At 45.0% G+C, this 17842-nt stretch overlaps 1 protein-coding gene across 1 annotated transcript in view; it reads left to right on the top strand.

Annotated features, from left to right (window-relative positions):
* Positions 1-17842, top strand: part of LOC139555342 (CUB and sushi domain-containing protein 2-like) — a 993500-nt gene that overhangs the window by 541801 nt on the left and 433857 nt on the right. Inside the window, exons 18-23 of the mRNA XM_071369058.1 lie at positions 4902-5040; positions 8314-8501; positions 9674-9862; positions 10373-10489; positions 12517-12732; positions 16284-16472. Coding sequence (XP_071225159.1) covers positions 4902-5040; positions 8314-8501; positions 9674-9862; positions 10373-10489; positions 12517-12732; positions 16284-16472 — 1038 coding nt within the window. The remainder of the gene's footprint in view (positions 1-4901; positions 5041-8313; positions 8502-9673; positions 9863-10372; positions 10490-12516; positions 12733-16283; positions 16473-17842) is intronic.

Below are 17842 nucleotides of genomic sequence, written 5' to 3' on the forward strand. Positions count from 1 at the left end.
GTTAGATTCCAGGCTGTATCACAGCGGTCTAAGGCACTGCGTCTCAGTGCTAGAGGCGTCACTACAGACCCTGGTTAGATTCCAGGCTGTATCACAGCGGTCTAAGGCACTGCATCTCAGTGCTAGAGGCGTCACTACAGACCCTGGTTAGATTCCAGGCTGTATCACAGCGGTCTAAGGCACTGCATCTCAGTGCTAGAGACGACACTACAGACCCTGGTTCCATTCCAGGCTGTATCACAGCGGTCTAAGGCACTGCATCTCAGTGCTAGAGGCGTCACTACAGACCCTGGTTAGATTCCAGGCTGTATCACAGCGGTCTAAGGCACTGCATCTCAGTGCTAGAGGCGTCACTACAGACCCTGGTTAGATTCCAGGCTGTATCACAGCGGTCTAAGGCACTGCATCTCAGTGCTAGAGGCGTCACTACAGACCCTGGTTCCATTCCAGGCTGTATCACAGCGGTCTAAGGCACTACATCTCAGTGTTAGAGGCGTCACTACAGACCCTGGTTCCATTCCAGGCTGTATCACAGCGGTCTAAGGCACTGCATCTCAGTGCTAGAGGAGTCACTACAGACCCTGGTTAGATTCCAGGCTGTATCACAGCGGTCTAAGGCACTAGTTCTCAGTGCTAGAGGCGTCACTACAGACCCTGGTTAGATTCCAGGCTGTATCACAGCGGTCTAAGGCACTGCATCTCAGTGCTAGAGGCCTCACTACAGACCCTGGTTCGATCCAGGACTGTATCATAACCGGCTGTGATTGGGAGTCGCATAGGGCGGCGCACAATTGGCCCGGCGTCGTCTGGGTTATGATAAAGTTTAGCCGGAGTAGGCCGTCATTGTAAAACATGAATTTGCTCATTACTGACTTGCCTAGTTAAATCCTAGAGCCGCTGCTAAGAATGTATATCTGATAATGCAAGCTAGTGCTAAAGCCATTTCCTTTCCTAAATTATCCTAAATTAATATCTAAGGTAGGCAAAGCAAACCCGCTTTGGAGATTTCTGGTGTTTTTTCAAAATAAATAAATAAATCACGGGATGTTTTTGTAATTGACCAGCCGTTGTTACCCGCTTTTAGTACAACTTTGTAAATTAATGTTTGACAGTTTTTAATTTTTTTTATTCCCTTAAACTTAAGTTGAAAATTATGCTTCTACACCTGCATTACTAGCTGTTTGGGGTTTTAGGCTGGGTGTCTGTACAGCACTTCGAGATATTAGCTGATGTACGAAGGGCTATATAAAATAAAATTGATTGATTGATGCTGTTTTATCCTTTAACTAGGCAAGTCAGTTAATTAAAAACAAATTATTATTTACAATGACGGTCTAGGATCAGTGGGTTAACTGCCTTGTTCAGAGGCAGAGTGACAGATTTTTACCTTGTTTGATCCAGCAACCTTTCGGTTACTAGTCCAACGCTCTAACCACTAGGCTACCTGTTGGTTACTAGTCCAACACTCTAACCACTAGGCTACCTGCTGGTTACTGGCCCAACACTTTAACCAGTAGGCTACCTGTTGGTTACTAGTCCAACACTCTAACCACTAGGCTACCTGCTGGTTACTAGTCCAACGCTCTAACCACTAGGCTACCTGCTGGTTACTGGCCCAACACTTTAACCACTAGGCTACCTGTTGGTTACTAGTCCAACACTCTAACCACTAGGCTACCTGCTGGTTACTGGCCCAACGCTCTAACCACTAGGCTACCGGCCCAACACTCTAACCACTAGGCTACCTGCTGGTTACTGGCCCAACTCTCTAACCACCAGGCTACCTGCTCTAACCACTAGGCTACCTGCTGGTTTCTGGCCCAACGCTCTAACCACTAGGCTACCGGCCCAACACTCTAACCACTAGGCTACCTGCTGGTTACTGGCCCAACTCTCTAACCACCAGGCTACCTGCTCTAACCACTAGGCTACCTGCTGGTTACTGGCCCAACACTCTAACCACTAGACTACCTGCTGGTTACTAGTCCAACACTCTAACCACTAGGCTACCTGCTGGTTTCTGGCCCAACGCTCTAACCACTAGGCTACCGGCCCAACACTCTAACCACTAGGCTACCTGCTGGTTACTGGCCCAACACTCTAACCACTAGGCTACTAGGTTGTCACTGCTTCCTGTTGACAAGATATTTCGATATATGGCCCAATGTCAACACAGGTTTAACGTGTCCACATCAATAACCAATATGCAAAAACACTTTGTGATATATTGAAAAACCTAAACATAAAATGTTCTATCGACACATACATGTGCAACAATAGCAGGTACCATGAAATACCATGCAGACAAGTGGCAATAAATCACTGATATCGATCAGGGGGGAAATCGGGTAGTATGCCCTGCTGAAACTACCACAACTCAAAAAAACATTGGAGAAGGTTTTACAGCCTGCAGAACACAGTCAGCTACATTTTGACTCATTACAGTATGCCACGTGATAGTACCATCTAGTACTAGTGATTCATTACAGTATGCCACGTGATAGTACCATCTAGTACTAGTGATTCATTACAGTATGCAAGGTGATAGTACCATCTAGTACTAGTGATTCATTACAGTATGCAAGGTGATAGTACCATCTAGTACTAGTGATTCATTACAGTATGCAAGGTGATAGTACCATCTAGTACTAGTGATTCATTACAGTATGCTAGGTGATAGTACCACCTAGTACTAGTGATTCATTACAGTATGCTAGGTGATCGTACCACCTAGTACTAGTGATTCATTACAGTGTGCCAGGTGATAGTACCATGTAGTGCTAGTGATTCATTACAGTATGCTAGGTGATAGTACCACCTAGTACTAGTGATTCATTACAGTATGCCAGGTGATAGTACCATCTAGTACTAGTGATTCATTACAGTATGCTAGGTGATAGTACCGTCTAGTGCTAGTGATTCATTACAGTATGCTAGGTGATAGTACCGTGTAGTGCTAGTGATTCATTACAGTATGCCAGGTGATAGTACCATCTAGTACTAGTGATTCATTACAGTGTGCCAGGTGATAGTGTAGCGTATGAAACAGTATGCCAGGTGATAGCGTAGCGTATGAAGAAGTATGCCAGGTGATAGCGTAGCGTTTGAAACAGTATGCTAGGTGATAGCATAGCATGTGAACCACAGGCGTCAGATCAATGGATCAGTTACATCTGGGTACTGAAGATCAATTGGTAAAAGCCAATAAAACATGGTGTCGGACATTTGTAATGACAATCGATGAACCGGCGAAGACAATTGGCTGTTTTTTTTCTTCATTTTTACAACACAATACAGATCACTGCATAATGAACCACAGGCAGTATTGACAAGCTATTCACGACGGGCACATTAGCAAGCAGACATGTCAGCATCATTTCACATGCTGTTGATCAGGTTAGCCTCATACCACAGGCTGTTGATCAGGTTAGCCTCACATCACAGGCTGTTGATCAGGTTAGCCTCACATCACAGGCTGTTGATCAGGTTAGCCTAATTTCACAGGCTGTTGATCAGGTTAGCCTCATTTCACAGGCTGTTGATTAGGTTAGCCTCATTTCACAGGCTGTTGATCAGGTTAGCCTCATTAGCCTCATATCACAGGCTGTTGATCAGGTTAGCCTCGTATCACAGGCTGTTGATCAGGTTAGCCTCATATCACATGCTGTTGATCAGGCTAGCCTCATATCACAGGCTGTTGATCAGGTCAGCCTCATATCACATGCTGTTGATCAGGTTAGCCTCATTTCACAGGCTGTTGATCAGGTTAGCCTCATATCACAGGCTGTTGATCAGGTTAGCCTCATATCACAGGCTGTTGATCAGGTTAGCCTCGTATCACAGGCTGTTGATCAGGTTAGCCTCATATCACAGGCTGTTGATCAGGTTAGCCTCATTTCACAGGCTGTTGATCAGGTTAGCCTCATTAGCCTCGTATCACATGCTGTTGATCAGGTCAGCCTCATTTCACAGGCTGTTGATCAGGTTAGCCTCGTATCACAGGCTGTTGATCAGGTCAGCCTCATTTCACATGCTGTTGATCAGGTTAGCCTCATATCACAGGCTGTTGATCAGGTTAGCCTCATTTCACAGGCTGTTGATCAGGTTAGCCTCATTAGCCTCATATCACAGGCTGTTGATCAGGTTAGCCTCATTAGCCTCGTATCACATGCTGTTGATCAGGTTAGCCTCGTATCACAGGCTGTTGATCAGGTTAGCCTCGTATCACAGGCTGTTGATCAGGTTAGCCTCGTATCACAGGCTGTTGATCAGGTTAGCCTCGTATCACAGGCTGTTGTGTGATGACCAAAGTGTTTTCTGTTCAGTGTGATACACACAAGGGTTTATGCATGAACACACACACACACACACACACACACACACACACACACACACACACACACACACACACACACACACACACACACACACACACACACACACACACACACACACACACACACACACACACACACACACACACACACACACACACACACACTTGCCTCCCCCTTCCACCAAACCGCCCAGTCAGTCTCTGGAGTGATGTTTGACCTTGAGCTCCAGTAATTGTCAACTATTTCCATGACAGCCTCGACCCCTGCTGAGGCTGACTGAAACGGAGTCCCGGTGATGTATTGTGTTAAACATGGACTTTGAAGATGAGCTATGGGGATAAGTGAACACATTGGACACATCCGTGACTATATAATAGACTGTCGCTTTTTCCCTCTCTCTCCCTCGCTCTATGTTCTTCTCACACCTCTCATCCCTCCTCTCCCCATCCCCTTTTTTCCCACATCATCTGCCCCCTCTTCTCCCCCTCCCTCTGCCCATTCCTCTCCTCTCCCTTCCTCTCTCCCCCCTCCCCTCCTTTCCCCCCTACTCCCCCTGTTCCTCAGCTCAGTGTGGGGGTGATCTGAAGGCCCCTAGTGGTATCATCCTGTCCCCTGGTTGGCCAGAGCTCTATAAGGAGGCTCTTAACTGTGAGTGGGTCATCGAGGCTCCGCCAGGATACCCCATCAAGATCGTGTTTGATAAGTAAGTCTGGACACAACACTGTCTTCTTTCTCCCTACCTATCTCTACCCTTACTATCTTTCATTCTGCCTCTCTCTCTTTTCCATCTTCTCCTACATTATCGTACTGTGTATTACTCTCCCTCTCTCTGCCTCTCTCTCTCTCTCTCTGTCTCTCTCTGTCTCTCTCTGTCACTGTCTCTCTCTCTCTGTCACTCTCTCTCTCTGTCGCTCTCTCTCACTCTGTCTCTCTCTCTCACTCTGTCTCTCTCTCTCTCTCTCTGTCGCTCTCTCTCACTCTGTCTCTCTCTCTCTCTCTCTCTCTGTCTCTCTCTCTCTCTCTCTCTGTCTCTCTCTCTCTGTATCTCTCTCTCAGTCTCTCTCTCACTCTGTCTCTCTCTGTCTCTCTGTCTCTCTCTGTATCTCTGTTTCTCTCTCTCTCTGTCTCTCTCTCTCTCTCTCTCTCTCTCTCTCTCGCTCTCTGTCTCTCTCTGTCTCTTTTTCACTTTCTCTCACTCTCAGGGCTCTAAAGTGTGACCATATTGCTCATAAATATTTTGATGTGCGACCTGGAATTTTTATTTGGGAGCACCACTGCGCCTGTAAAAAAAATAATCACCCAGATAATAATCGTTACTAATGATTAGGCTTCGTTCTACCGTAGCCTCCGAGTGCCATAGAGTCCTCTCTCTCTCTCCCGTTGCTGCTTGCTTCCACTTCCCGGGCCACACATACCAAGCGTCACCCCCCTGTCACTCAAGCAGGCAGCACATCGTTCCTCCAGGCTTATTCTCTCACGATGCTGTACAACATATTGTTCCAATACAAGAACAATGCTGCTTTCCACGTTGCTTCTGAATATGAATCCAGACGTGTTGGTCTATTCTACTATTAGTTGTGAAACACTGACCAGTACTTGGTTTGTACCCTGTCGTAACACCTATCTGGCGGTTTCATCTGTTGTCATGCCAAACTACACTAAACATGAGATTAGAATAATCCTTCTATTTCCATGATTCCTGCAAACCCATTGGTTGTTCCCTCAGATTCCTGCAAACCCATTGGTTGTTCCCTCAGATTCCTGCAAACCCATTGGTTGTTCTCTCAGATTCCTGCTAACCCATTGGTTGTTCCCTCAGATTCCTGCTAACCCATTGGTTGTTACCTCAGATTCCTGCTAACCCATTGGTTGTTCTCTCAGATTCCTGCTAACCCATTGGTTGTTCCCTCAGATTCCTGCTAACCCATTGGTTGTTCCCTCAGATTCCTGCTAACCCATTGGTTGTTACCTCAGATTCCTGCTAACCCATTGGTTGTTCTCTCAGATTCCTGCTAACCCATTGGTTGTTCTCTCAGATTCCTGCTTACCCATTGGTTGTTCCCTCAGATTCCTGCTAACCCATTGGTTGTTCCCTCAGATTCCTGCTAACCCATTGGTTGTTCTCTCAGATTCCTGCTAACCCATTGGTTGTTCCCTCAGATTCCTGCTAACCCATTGGTTGTTCCCTCAGATTCCTGCTAACCCATTGGTTGTTCTCTCAGATTCCTGCTAACCCATTGGTTGTTCCCTCAGATTCCTGCTAACCCATTGGTTCTTCTCTCTTGGTTCTTCCCAATGATATACAGTGGCGGTTGGTGCCTTTTAAGATAAGGGAGGACAATACAATTGTTTTATGATGGCCTTATTTCTATTACAGCAAATTGGATGACTGTAATTCATATTCCATTCACTCAGTTCAATGTAGCATCCATAGGTTTTGGCTACTACATGATACTCTAATTCTCCCTATACCCATCATGAGTTTACTACAACCTAGCCTATGAATGAAAGTTTACAACGTAGGTGCACACAGGTTGAGAGAAATTTGAGATGACAGACAGTGACACATTCAATACACCATGCAAAGTCTTGCCTGCATCTAGCTGATCGAGGCTGTAATCGTTAGTCAAACAGTTGCAGACAAGAGATTCTATCGGACAAATTCACAGGTATGTTTATCCCCGTTTTGTTCCGTTTGCTTTTGTTCCCCAAAAACTTTTTTAACAGAATCGGCGGAATGACTACACCCCTGATCACACGCAAACACAGTTCACTTTCATAGCAGCCACATACAAACAGCATGGTCATTTAACTCGTTGTATAATTCCTTCTCCCATCTACACACTCTCCTTCTCTCACCTTTTACCTTCGCTTGTGGACTTCAGTGCATAATACACCAGCTGTCTGTGACCAGGCGAAGAAACCTTTCCAAGCCAAACCTTCATATAATAACCGCTAAGCGCTACACACATCGGTGTCACCATATTAGCTAGCTAACGTTACAGTCAAGAAAGCTACTAGAACGAACATGTCAGTTAACCTGCTGCAATCACGCATTAAAGTGTACAGTCAGCAATCAGTTTAGCAGTAACACCGGCGGGCCCCGGTGGTAATAAATTAAGAAACCAAAAGTTTACCTTGACAAAGTTCCAGTGTTGGATAGCCATAGGCAGCTAGCTAACATAGCTTTCCTCTCTGTTTGAGACGGGTGTTTGAGTAGGCTAAACTAGCTAGCTGGACTTGCTAGCTAAGTAAGTGAATGTGAAAGTGAAAATATTTAGGAAATTTAGCTTTCTCTCGCTCTATTTTTCTCTTGCTTTTTTAAGTTTAAAAAAATATATATAATTTGTTCAAAACTGTTCAACTATTGTCTTTCTCTCTTTGAGTCAACTACTCACCACATTTTATACACTGCAGTGCTAGCTAGCTGTAGCTGATGCTTTCAGTACTATATTCATTCTCTGATCCTTTGATTGGTTGGACAACATGTCAGTTCATGCTGCAAGAGCTCTGATAGGTTGGAGGATGTCCTCCGGAAGTTGTCATAATTTCAGTGTAAGTCCATGGAAGGGGGTGAGAACCAGAAGCCTCCTAGGTTTCGTATTGAAGTCAATGTACCCAGAGGAGGATGGAAGCTAGCTGTCCTCCAGCTACACCATGGTACTACCCTACAGAGTGCTGTTGAGGCTACTGTAGACCTTCATTACAAAACAGTGTGTTTTGAATAATTATTTGGTGACGTGAATATATTTACCATCTCTTTTTTAAAGTTTCACAATTTACATTTCTTTCTGAAATTCACTGAGGAGGATGGTCCCACAGATTCCTGTTAAACCATTGATTGTTCCCCCAGATTCCTGTTAACCTGTTGGTTGTTCCCCCAGATTGCTATTCCTCCATTAGTTGTCCCATCGATTGCTGTTCACACATTGGTTGTTCTACCAGATTCCTGTTAACCAATTGGTTGTTCCCCCAGGTTTCGTACTGAGGTAAACTATGACGTCCTGGAGGTGCGTGACGGGCGGTTCCCCTCCTCACCTCTAATTGGTAGCTACCAGGGTACCCAGGTGCCCCAGTTCCTCATCAGCACCTCCAACTTCCTGTTCCTCCTCTTCTCCACCGACAAAAGCCACTCGGACATCGGCTTCCGCATCCACTATGAGAGTAAGACGTTGTGTTTTTCTAGAACCAGTAGACATTGTCCAGAGCAACTATTAGAGGAACTCTGAAATCATCCCTTCCTTCCTCTCCTCAAAGACAAAACATGTATATTATAATCCAGATTAGTTTCCTTGCCTTGACACAGAGCCCATTGTTACAAATAATTGGTTTTGCTATTCAATTGCCATAATCATGCCAGATACCTGACTGAGCTATAATCATGCCAGGTCCCTGACTGAGCTATAATCATGCCAGGTCTCTGACTGAGCTATAATCATGCCAGGTCCCTGACTGAGCTATAATCATGCCAGGTCTCTGACTGAGCTATAATCCTGCCAGGTCTCTGACTGAGCTATAATCATGGTCCCTGATTTATCGGACTATAAGTGACAATATTAAATATTTCGGTGATGTTAATACGTTGATTTTCATGAGGTGCTATGAATGAGGTGCTATGAATGAGGTGCTATGAATGAGGTGCTATGAATGAGGTGCTATGAATGAGGTGCTATGAATGAGGTGCTATGAATGAGGTGCTATGAATGAGGTGCTATGAATGAGGTGCTATTAAAACCATTATCACTCCCTTTTCTCTATGTAGACATCTCAATCACAACATCCATAATAATTGATAATTACAGGGTTGATTATAATGTAAGATGTCACACACACAGGGGCACATCAGTGTAAAACACACACACATCAGGGTAAAACACACAGGAACACATCAGGGTAAAACACACAGGAACACATCAGGGTAAAACACACAGGAACACATCAGGGTAAAACACACATCAGTGTAAAACACACAGGAACACATCAGGGTAAAACACACAGGAACACATCAGGGTAAAACACACAGGAACACATCAGGGTAAAACACACAGGAACACATCAGGGTAAAACACACAGGGACACATCAGTGTAAAACACACAGGGACACATCAGGGTAAAACACACAGGAACACATCAGTGTAAAACACACAGGAACACATCAGTGTAAAACACACAAGGAAAGCGTAAAGGTGTTTATTTCACCTGAAACACGTGTTTTGTGGAGTAGGGAAGAGAGTGTGTGTGTGTGTGTGTGTGTGTGTGTGTGTGTGTGTGTGTGTGTGTGTGTGTGTGTGTGTGTGTGTGTGTGTGATAACCTCAGTGTGTGTTTTCATCCCCAGCTCTACAGCTACAGTCAGATCACTGTGTCGACCCTGGCATCCCCGTCAACGGCCAACGCCACGGCAACGACTTCTACGTGGGTGCCTTGGTAACGTTCAGCTGTGACGCGGGGTACTCCCTCAGTGACCCGGAACCCCTGGAGTGTGAACCAAACTTCCAGTGGAGTCGACCCCTGCCCAGCTGTGATGGTACGGCCCGATTCTGAATTCTGTTCACAAAATGACCCCCAGTTTAGCTCCAGGTTGAACTTGCCCTTATCAAACAGTAAAACTAGGTTAAAAGTGTTGAAGTTGTCCTTCAGAGTTTATCTTCTTATTTCACGTTTTAAGGCCAGCATTGATTTCTCTGTGTATGTCCTTCAGAAGGGCTGCTAAACTGGATTGTAGAGCACGGTGAAACCTGGGTATAATTCACTATGTGTCTAGTATCTACCTACTTATTCACCATTAATCTCTGTCTCTCTGTCTGTCTGTCTCTCTATCTCTCTCTCTCTCTCTCTGTCTCTTTCTGTCTCTCTCTCTGTCTCTCTCTCTCTGTTTCTCTATCTCTATCTCTCTCTCTCTCTCTCTCTCTGTCTCTCTCTCTCTGTTTCTCTATCTCTCTCTGTTTTTATATCTCTCTCTCTTTCTCTCTCTCTCTCGCTCTCTCACTCTCTCACTCTGACTCCCCCCCCCCCCTCCCTCCCCCTCTCTCTGCAGCGTTGTGTGGAGGCTATATTCAGGGTAACACCGGTACCATCCTCTCTCCGGGGTTTCCAGACTTCTATCCTCACAACCTCAACTGCACCTGGCTGATAGAGTCCTCCCATGGCAAAGGTGACCACTCCTGTCTGCGTGCTATTCACCTCAAGTCTAATTCAATTTCACTGACAATGTAATTTCACTTATCTGGTCCGATAGAAAATGGTAGGTACTGTACATCCCTGCACCACTGCTAGGCCCAAACACATCCATGGACACGAACATTTTGTCTATTTCCCCAGGTAAAGGCTGTTATCAGCTTTTAGAACAGAACAATGTTCATCTCATATTCTATTGTCCTCCCAGAGTAGCTGACCATCTGCTGCTCTCTCCTGTAGTTACCCACCAGGAAGTGGAGTTGACTCTTCCAGCTCTCTCTCCTGTAGTTACCCACCAGGAAGTGGAGTTGACTCTTCCAGCTCTCTCTCCTCCCCCACCAGGAAGTGTAGTTGACTCTTCCAGCTCTCTCTCCTCCCCCACCAGGAAGTGTAGTTGACCATTTTCTCTCTCCTCCCCCACCAGGAAGTGGAGTTGACTCTTCTCTCTCTCTCTCTCCTCCCCCACCAGGAAGTGGAGATGACTCTTCTCTCTCTCTCTCTCTCTCCTCCCCCACCAGGAAGTATAGTTGAGGAAGTATAGTTGACTCTTGTCTCTCTCTCTCCTCCCCCACCAGGAAGTGTAGTTGACTCTTCTCTCTCTCTCTCTCCTCCCCCACCAGGAAGTATACTTGAGGAAGTATAGTTGACTCTTGTCTCTCTCTCCTCCCCACCAGGAAGTGGAGTTTACTCTTCTCTCTCTCTCTCCTCCCCCACCAGGAAGTGTAGTTGACTCTTCACTCTCTCTCTCTCCTCCCCCACCAGGAAGTGTAGTTGACTCTTGTCTCTCTCTCTCCTCCCCCACCAGGAAGTGTAGTTGACTCTTCTCTCTATCTCTCCTCTCCCACCAGGAAGACTGTATCTGCCTCTTGTCTCTCTCTCTCTCTCTCCTCCCCCACCAGGAAGTGTAGTTGACTCTTGTCTCTCTCTCTCCTCCCCCACCAGGAAGTGTAGTTGACTCTTCTCTCTATCTCTCTCCTCCCCGACCAGGAAGACTGTATCTGCCTCTTGTCTCTCTCTCTCCTCCCCCACCAGGAAGTGTATTTGACTCTTCTCTCTCTCTCTCTCCTCCCAACCAGGAAGACTGTATCTGCCTCTTGTCTCTCTCTCCTCCCCCACCAGGAAGTGTAGTTGACTCTTGTCTCTCTCTCTACTCCCCTACCAGGAAGTGTAGGTGACTCTTCTCTCTATCTCTCTCCTCCCCGACCAGGAAGATTGTATCTGACTTCTCTCTCTCTCTCTCCTCCCCCACCAGGAAGTGTAGTTTACTCTTCTCCATCTCTCTCCTCCCCTACCAGGAAGTGTAGTTTACTCTTCTCAATCTCTCTCCTCCCCCAACAGGAAGACTGTATCTGCCTCTTGTCTCTCTCTCTCCTCCCCCACCAGGAAGTGTAGTTGACTCTTCTCTCTATCTCTCCTCTCCCACCAGGAAGACTGTATCTGCCTCTTGTCTCTCTCTCTCTCTCTCCTCCCCCACCAGGAAGTGTAGTTGACTCTTGTCTCTCTCTCTCCTCCCCCACCAGGAAGTGTAGTTGACTCTTCTCTCTATCTCTCTCCTCCCCGACCAGGAAGACTGTATCTGCCTCTTGTCTCTCTCTCTCCTCCCCCACCAGGAAGTGTATTTGACTCTTCTCTCTCTCTCTCTCCTCCCAACCAGGAAGACTGTATCTGCCTCTTGTCTCTCTCTCCTCCCCCACCAGGAAGTGTAGTTGACTCTTGTCTCTCTCTCTACTCCCCTACCAGGAAGTGTAGGTGACTCTTCTCTCTATCTCTCTCCTCCCCGACCAGGAAGATTGTATCTGACTTCTCTCTCTCTCTCTCCTCCCCCACCAGGAAGTGTAGTTTACTCTTCTCCATCTCTCTCCTCCCCTACCAGGAAGTGTAGTTTACTCTTCTCAATCTCTCTCCTCCCCCAACAGGAAGACTGTATCTGCCTCTTGTCTCTCTCTCTCCTCCCCCACCAGGAGGTGTAGTTGACTCTTGTATCTCCCTCTCCTGCCCCACCAGGTGTCCAGTTCACCTTCCATACATTCCACTTAGAGTCTCCCCATGACCACCTGTTGGTGACAGAGAACGGCAGCTTCCCTGAGCCCCTGTGGAGACTAACGGGCTCAACACTGCCCCCCACCCTCAGTGCAGGCCTGTATGGGAACTACACCGCTCAGATACGCTTCCTCTCAGACTTCTCTGTCTCCTACGAGGGGTTCAACATCACCTTCTCAGGTAGGTTTAACTAAGAATGGCGTAGGGTAGGGGTACAGGTTTAACTAAGCATGGCTTAGGGTAGGGGTACAGGTTTAACTAAGCATGGCTTAGGGTAGGGGTACAGGTTTAACTAAGCATGGCTTAGGGTAGGGGTACAGGTTTAACTAAGCATGGCTTCTTATCCGGCTCCAAGGACCATGGAATAGCCTTTTAATAAGTCGTTACAGAATAAAATCGTGTGACATTTGGAATACTGAGAGAATACCTTATTGTGTGATGCAATGTAAACAAATATGAGTCTCTGTGTGTAGGGTAGCCTTCCTTTCTGGCTAGATGCACCATGAAACTAACAGCGCAAACATGAGAAACAGTAGCAGAATTGGTAACAGGTTATATACATGAGGAGCAGCAGCATAATTAATAACATGTTATACATGAGGAGGAGTATCAGAACTGGTAACAGGTTATGTACATGAGGAGTAGAATCAGGTGTAACCGTAGTAACAGCAGTAACAGGTGTAACAGTATAATCAGGTGTAACCGTAGTAACAGAGTATCAGGTGTAACAGTAGAATCAGGTGTAACAGTAGAATCAGGTGTAACCGTAGTAACAGTAGTAACAGGTGTAACAGTAGAATCAGGTGTAACAGTAGAATCAGGTGTAACCGTAGTAACAGTAGTATCAGGTGTAACAGTAGCAGCAGGTGTAACAGTAGTATCAGGTGTAACAGTAGCAGCAGGTGTAACAGTAGTATCAGGTGTAACCGTAGTAACAGTAGTATCAGGTGTAACAGTAGTATCAGGTGTAACAGTAGTATCAGGTGTAACCGTAGTAACAGTATAAACAGGTGTAACAGTAGCATCAGGTGTAACCATAGTAACAGGTGTAACAGGTGTCACAGTAGAATCAGGTGTAACCGTAGTAACAGTAGTAACAGGTGTAACAATAATAACAGGTGTAACAGTAGAATCAGGTGTAACCGTAGTAACAGGTGTAACAGGTGTCACAGTAGAATCAGGTGTAACCGTAGTAACAGTAGTAACAGGTGTAACAATAATAACAGGTGTAACAGTAGAATCAGGTGTAACCGTAGTAACAGTAGTAACAGGTGTAACAGTAGTAACAGGGGTAACAGTAGAATCAGGTGTAACCGTAGTAACAGTAGTATCAGGTGTAACAGTAGAATCAGGTGTAACAGTAGAATCAGGTGTAACCGTAGTAACAGTATAATCAGGTGTAACAGTAGTAACAGGTGTAACAGTAGTAACAGGTGTAACAGTAGAATCAGGTGTAACAGTAGAATCAGGTGTAACCCTAGTAACAGTAGTAACAGGTGTATCAGTAGAATCAGGTGTAACCATAGTAACAGGTGTAACATGTGTATCAGTAGAATCAGGTGTAACCGTAGTAACAGTAGTATCAGGTTTAACAGTAGTATCAGGTGTAACCATAGTAACAGGTGTAACATGTGTATCAGTAGAATCAGGTGTAACCGCAGTAACAAGTTTAACAGGTGTACCAGTAGTAACAGGTGTAACATGTGTACCATTAGTAACAGGTGTACCAGTAGTAACAGGTGTACCAGTAGTAACAGGTGTACCAGTAGTAACAGGTGTACCAGTAGTAACAGGTGTACCAGTAGTATCAGGTGTAACAGGTGTAACATGTGTACCAGTAGTAACAAGTTTAACAGGTGTACCAGTAGTAACAGGTGTACCAGTAGTAACAGGTGTACCATTAGTAACAAGTTTAACATGTGTACCAGTAGTAACAGGTGTACCAGTAGTAACAGGTGTACCAGTAGTAACAGGTGTACCAGTAGTAACAGGTGTACCAGTAGTAACAGGTGTACCAGTAGTAACAGGTGTAACAGGTGTACCAGTAGTAACAGGTGTAACAGGTGTACCAGTAGTAACAGGTGTACCAGTAGTAACAGGTGTACCAGTAGTAACAGGTGTAACAGGTGTACCAGTAGTAACAGGTGTACCAGTAGTAACAGGTGTAACAGGTGTACCAGTAGTAACAGGTGTAACAGGTGTACCAGTAGTAACAGGTGTAACAGTAGTAACAGGTGTACCAGTAGTAACAGGTGTACCAGTAGTAACAGGTGTACCAGTAGTATCAGGTGTACCAGTAGTAACAGGTGTACCAGTAGTAACAGGTGTACCAGTAGTAACAGGTGTAACAGGTGTACCAGTAGTAACAGGTGTACCAGTAGTAACAGGCGTACCAGTAGTAACAGGTGTACCAGTAGTAACAGGTGTACCAGTAGTAACAGGTGTAACAGGTGTGCCAGTAGTAACAGGTGTAACAGGTGTACCAGTAGTAACAGGTGTACCAGTAGTAACAGGTGTACCAGTAGTAACAGGTGTAACAGGTGTACCAGTAGTAACAGGTGTAACAGGTGTACCAGTAGTAACAGGTGTAACAGGTGTACCAGTAGTAACAGGTGTACCAGTAGTAACAGGTGTACCAGTAGTAACAGGTGTACCAGTAGTAACAGGTGTACCAGTAGTAACAGGTGTAACAGGTGTACCAGTAGTAACAGGTGTAACAGGTGTACCAGTAGTAACAGGTGTACCAGTAGTAACAGGTGTACCAGTAGTAACAGGTGTACCAGTAGTAACAGGTGTACCAGTAGTATCAGGTGTACCAGTAGTAACAGGTGTACCAGTAGTAACAGGTGTACCAGTAGTAACAGGTGTAACAGGTGTACCAGTAGTAACAGGTGTAACAGGTGTACCAGTAGTAACAGGTGTACCAGTAGTAACAGGTGTACCAGTAGTAACAGGTGTACCAGTAGTAACAGGTGTACCAGTAGTAACAGGTGTACCAGTAGTATCAGGTGTACCAGTAGTAACAGGTGTACCAGTAGTAACAGGTGTACCAGTAGTAACAGGTGTACCAGTAGTAACAGGTGTAACAGGTGTACCAGTAGTAACAGGTGTAACAGGTGTACCAGTAGTAACAGGTGTAACAGGTGTACCAGTAGTAACAGGTGTACCAGTAGTAACATGTGTACCAGTAGTAACAAGTTTAACAGGTGTACCAGTAGTAACAGGTGTACCAGTAGTAACAGGTGTAACAGTAGTAACAGGTGTAACAGGTGTACCAGTAGTAACAGGTCTAACAGGTGTAACAGGTGTACCAGTAGTAACATGTGTACCAGTAGTAACAAGTTTAACAGGTGTACCAGTAGTAACAGGTGTACCAGTAGTAACAGGTGTAACAGTAGTATCAGGTGTAACAGTAGAATCAGGTGTAACAGTAGAATCAGGTGTAACAGTAGTATCAGGTGTAACAGTAGAATCAGGTGTAACCGTAGTAACAGGTGTACCAGTAGAATCAGGTGTACCAGTAGTAACAGGTGTACCAGTAGTAACAGGTGTAACAGGTGTACCAGTAGTAACAGAGCTATATAGACTCTTTTGATGATCATGGGTCAACTGGAAGGAAATCCACGATAGTGCAATGCATTATTGGACTCCTCAAGAACAGGTATGGAGTTGTCATGTTACGAATGATTATCTCTCTTATCCATTCCTCCCTTTCTCCTCTCGTCCTCCAGAGTATGACCTGGAGCCTTGTGAAGACCCGGGCGTTCCTCCCTACAGTACCCGTAAGGGGTTACAGTTCGGGGTGGGGGATGGGCTCATCTTCTCCTGTTTCCCTGGTTACCGTCTGGAGGGGCCGGCGAGGGTGACGTGTCTGGGGGGGCGGCGGAGGGTGTGGAGCTCCCCTCTGCCAAGGTGTGTTGGTAGGTGGCCACGCAATTTCATTTGGTTTTGCCTCCCCCCTCTCCCCAACCACCACCTCGCCCAATCATGTATATAAAACGAATACATACCGATCTCATGTGCACTTACGTAAAACACTTCAACACAACCCACAACTTTAAATAAAACCCTATATATTGCCATAAAGCCCTATACGCTACATAGAGTGGATTATGGAGATATAGAGAGTGGATTATGGAGATATAGAGAGTGGATTATGGAGATATATAGAGTGGATTATGGAGATATAGAGAGTGGATTATGGAGATATAGAGAGTGGATTATGGAGATATAGAGAGTGGATTATGGAGATATATAGAGTGGATTATGGAGATATAGAGAGTGGATTATGGAGATATATAGAGTGGATTATGGAGATATAGAGAGTGGATTATGGAGATATATAGAGTGGATTATGGAGATATAGAGAGTGGATTATGGAGATATATAGAGTGGATTATGGAGATATAGAGAGTGGATTATGGAGATATAGAGAGTGGATTATGGAGATATATAGAGTGGATTATGGAGATATAGAGAGTGGATTATGGAGATATAGAGAGTGGATTATGGAGGTATATAGAGTGGATTATGGAGATATAGAGAGTGGATTATGGAGATATAGAGAGTGGATTATGGAAATATAGAGAGTGGATTATGGAGATATATAGAGTGGATTATGGAGATATAGAGAGTGGATTATGGAGATATAGAGAGTGGATTATGGAGATATAGAGAGTGGATTATGGAGATATAGAGAGTGGATTATGGAGATATAGAGAGTGGATTATGGAGATATATAGAGTGGATTATGGAGATATAGAGAGTGGATTATGGAGATATAGAGAGTGGATTATGGAGATATAGAGAGTGGATTATGGAGATATAGAGAGTGGATTATGGAGATATAGAGAGTGGATTATGGAGATATAGAGAGTGGATTATGGAGATATAGAGAGTGGATTATGGAGATATAGAGAGTGGATTATGGAGATATAGAGAGTGGATTATGGAGATATAGAGAGTGGATTATGGAGATATAGAGAGTGGATTATGGAGATATATAGAGTGGATTATGGAGATATAGAGAGTGGATTATGGAGATATAGAGAGTGGATTATGGAGATATAGAGAGTGGATTATGGAGATATAGAGAGTGGATTATGGAGATATAGAGAGTGGATTATGGAGATATAGAGAGTGGATTATGGAGATATATAGAGTGGATTATGGAGATATAGAGAGTGGATTATGGAGATATAGAGAGTGGATTATGGAGATATACAGAGTGGATTATGGAGATATAAAGAGTGGGTTATGGAGATAGATAGAGAGGATTATGGAGATATAT

Source organism: Salvelinus alpinus, chromosome 26, assembly GCF_045679555.1.
Source record: "Salvelinus alpinus chromosome 26, SLU_Salpinus.1, whole genome shotgun sequence".
Classification (NCBI taxonomy): domain Eukaryota; kingdom Metazoa; phylum Chordata; class Actinopteri; order Salmoniformes; family Salmonidae; genus Salvelinus; species Salvelinus alpinus.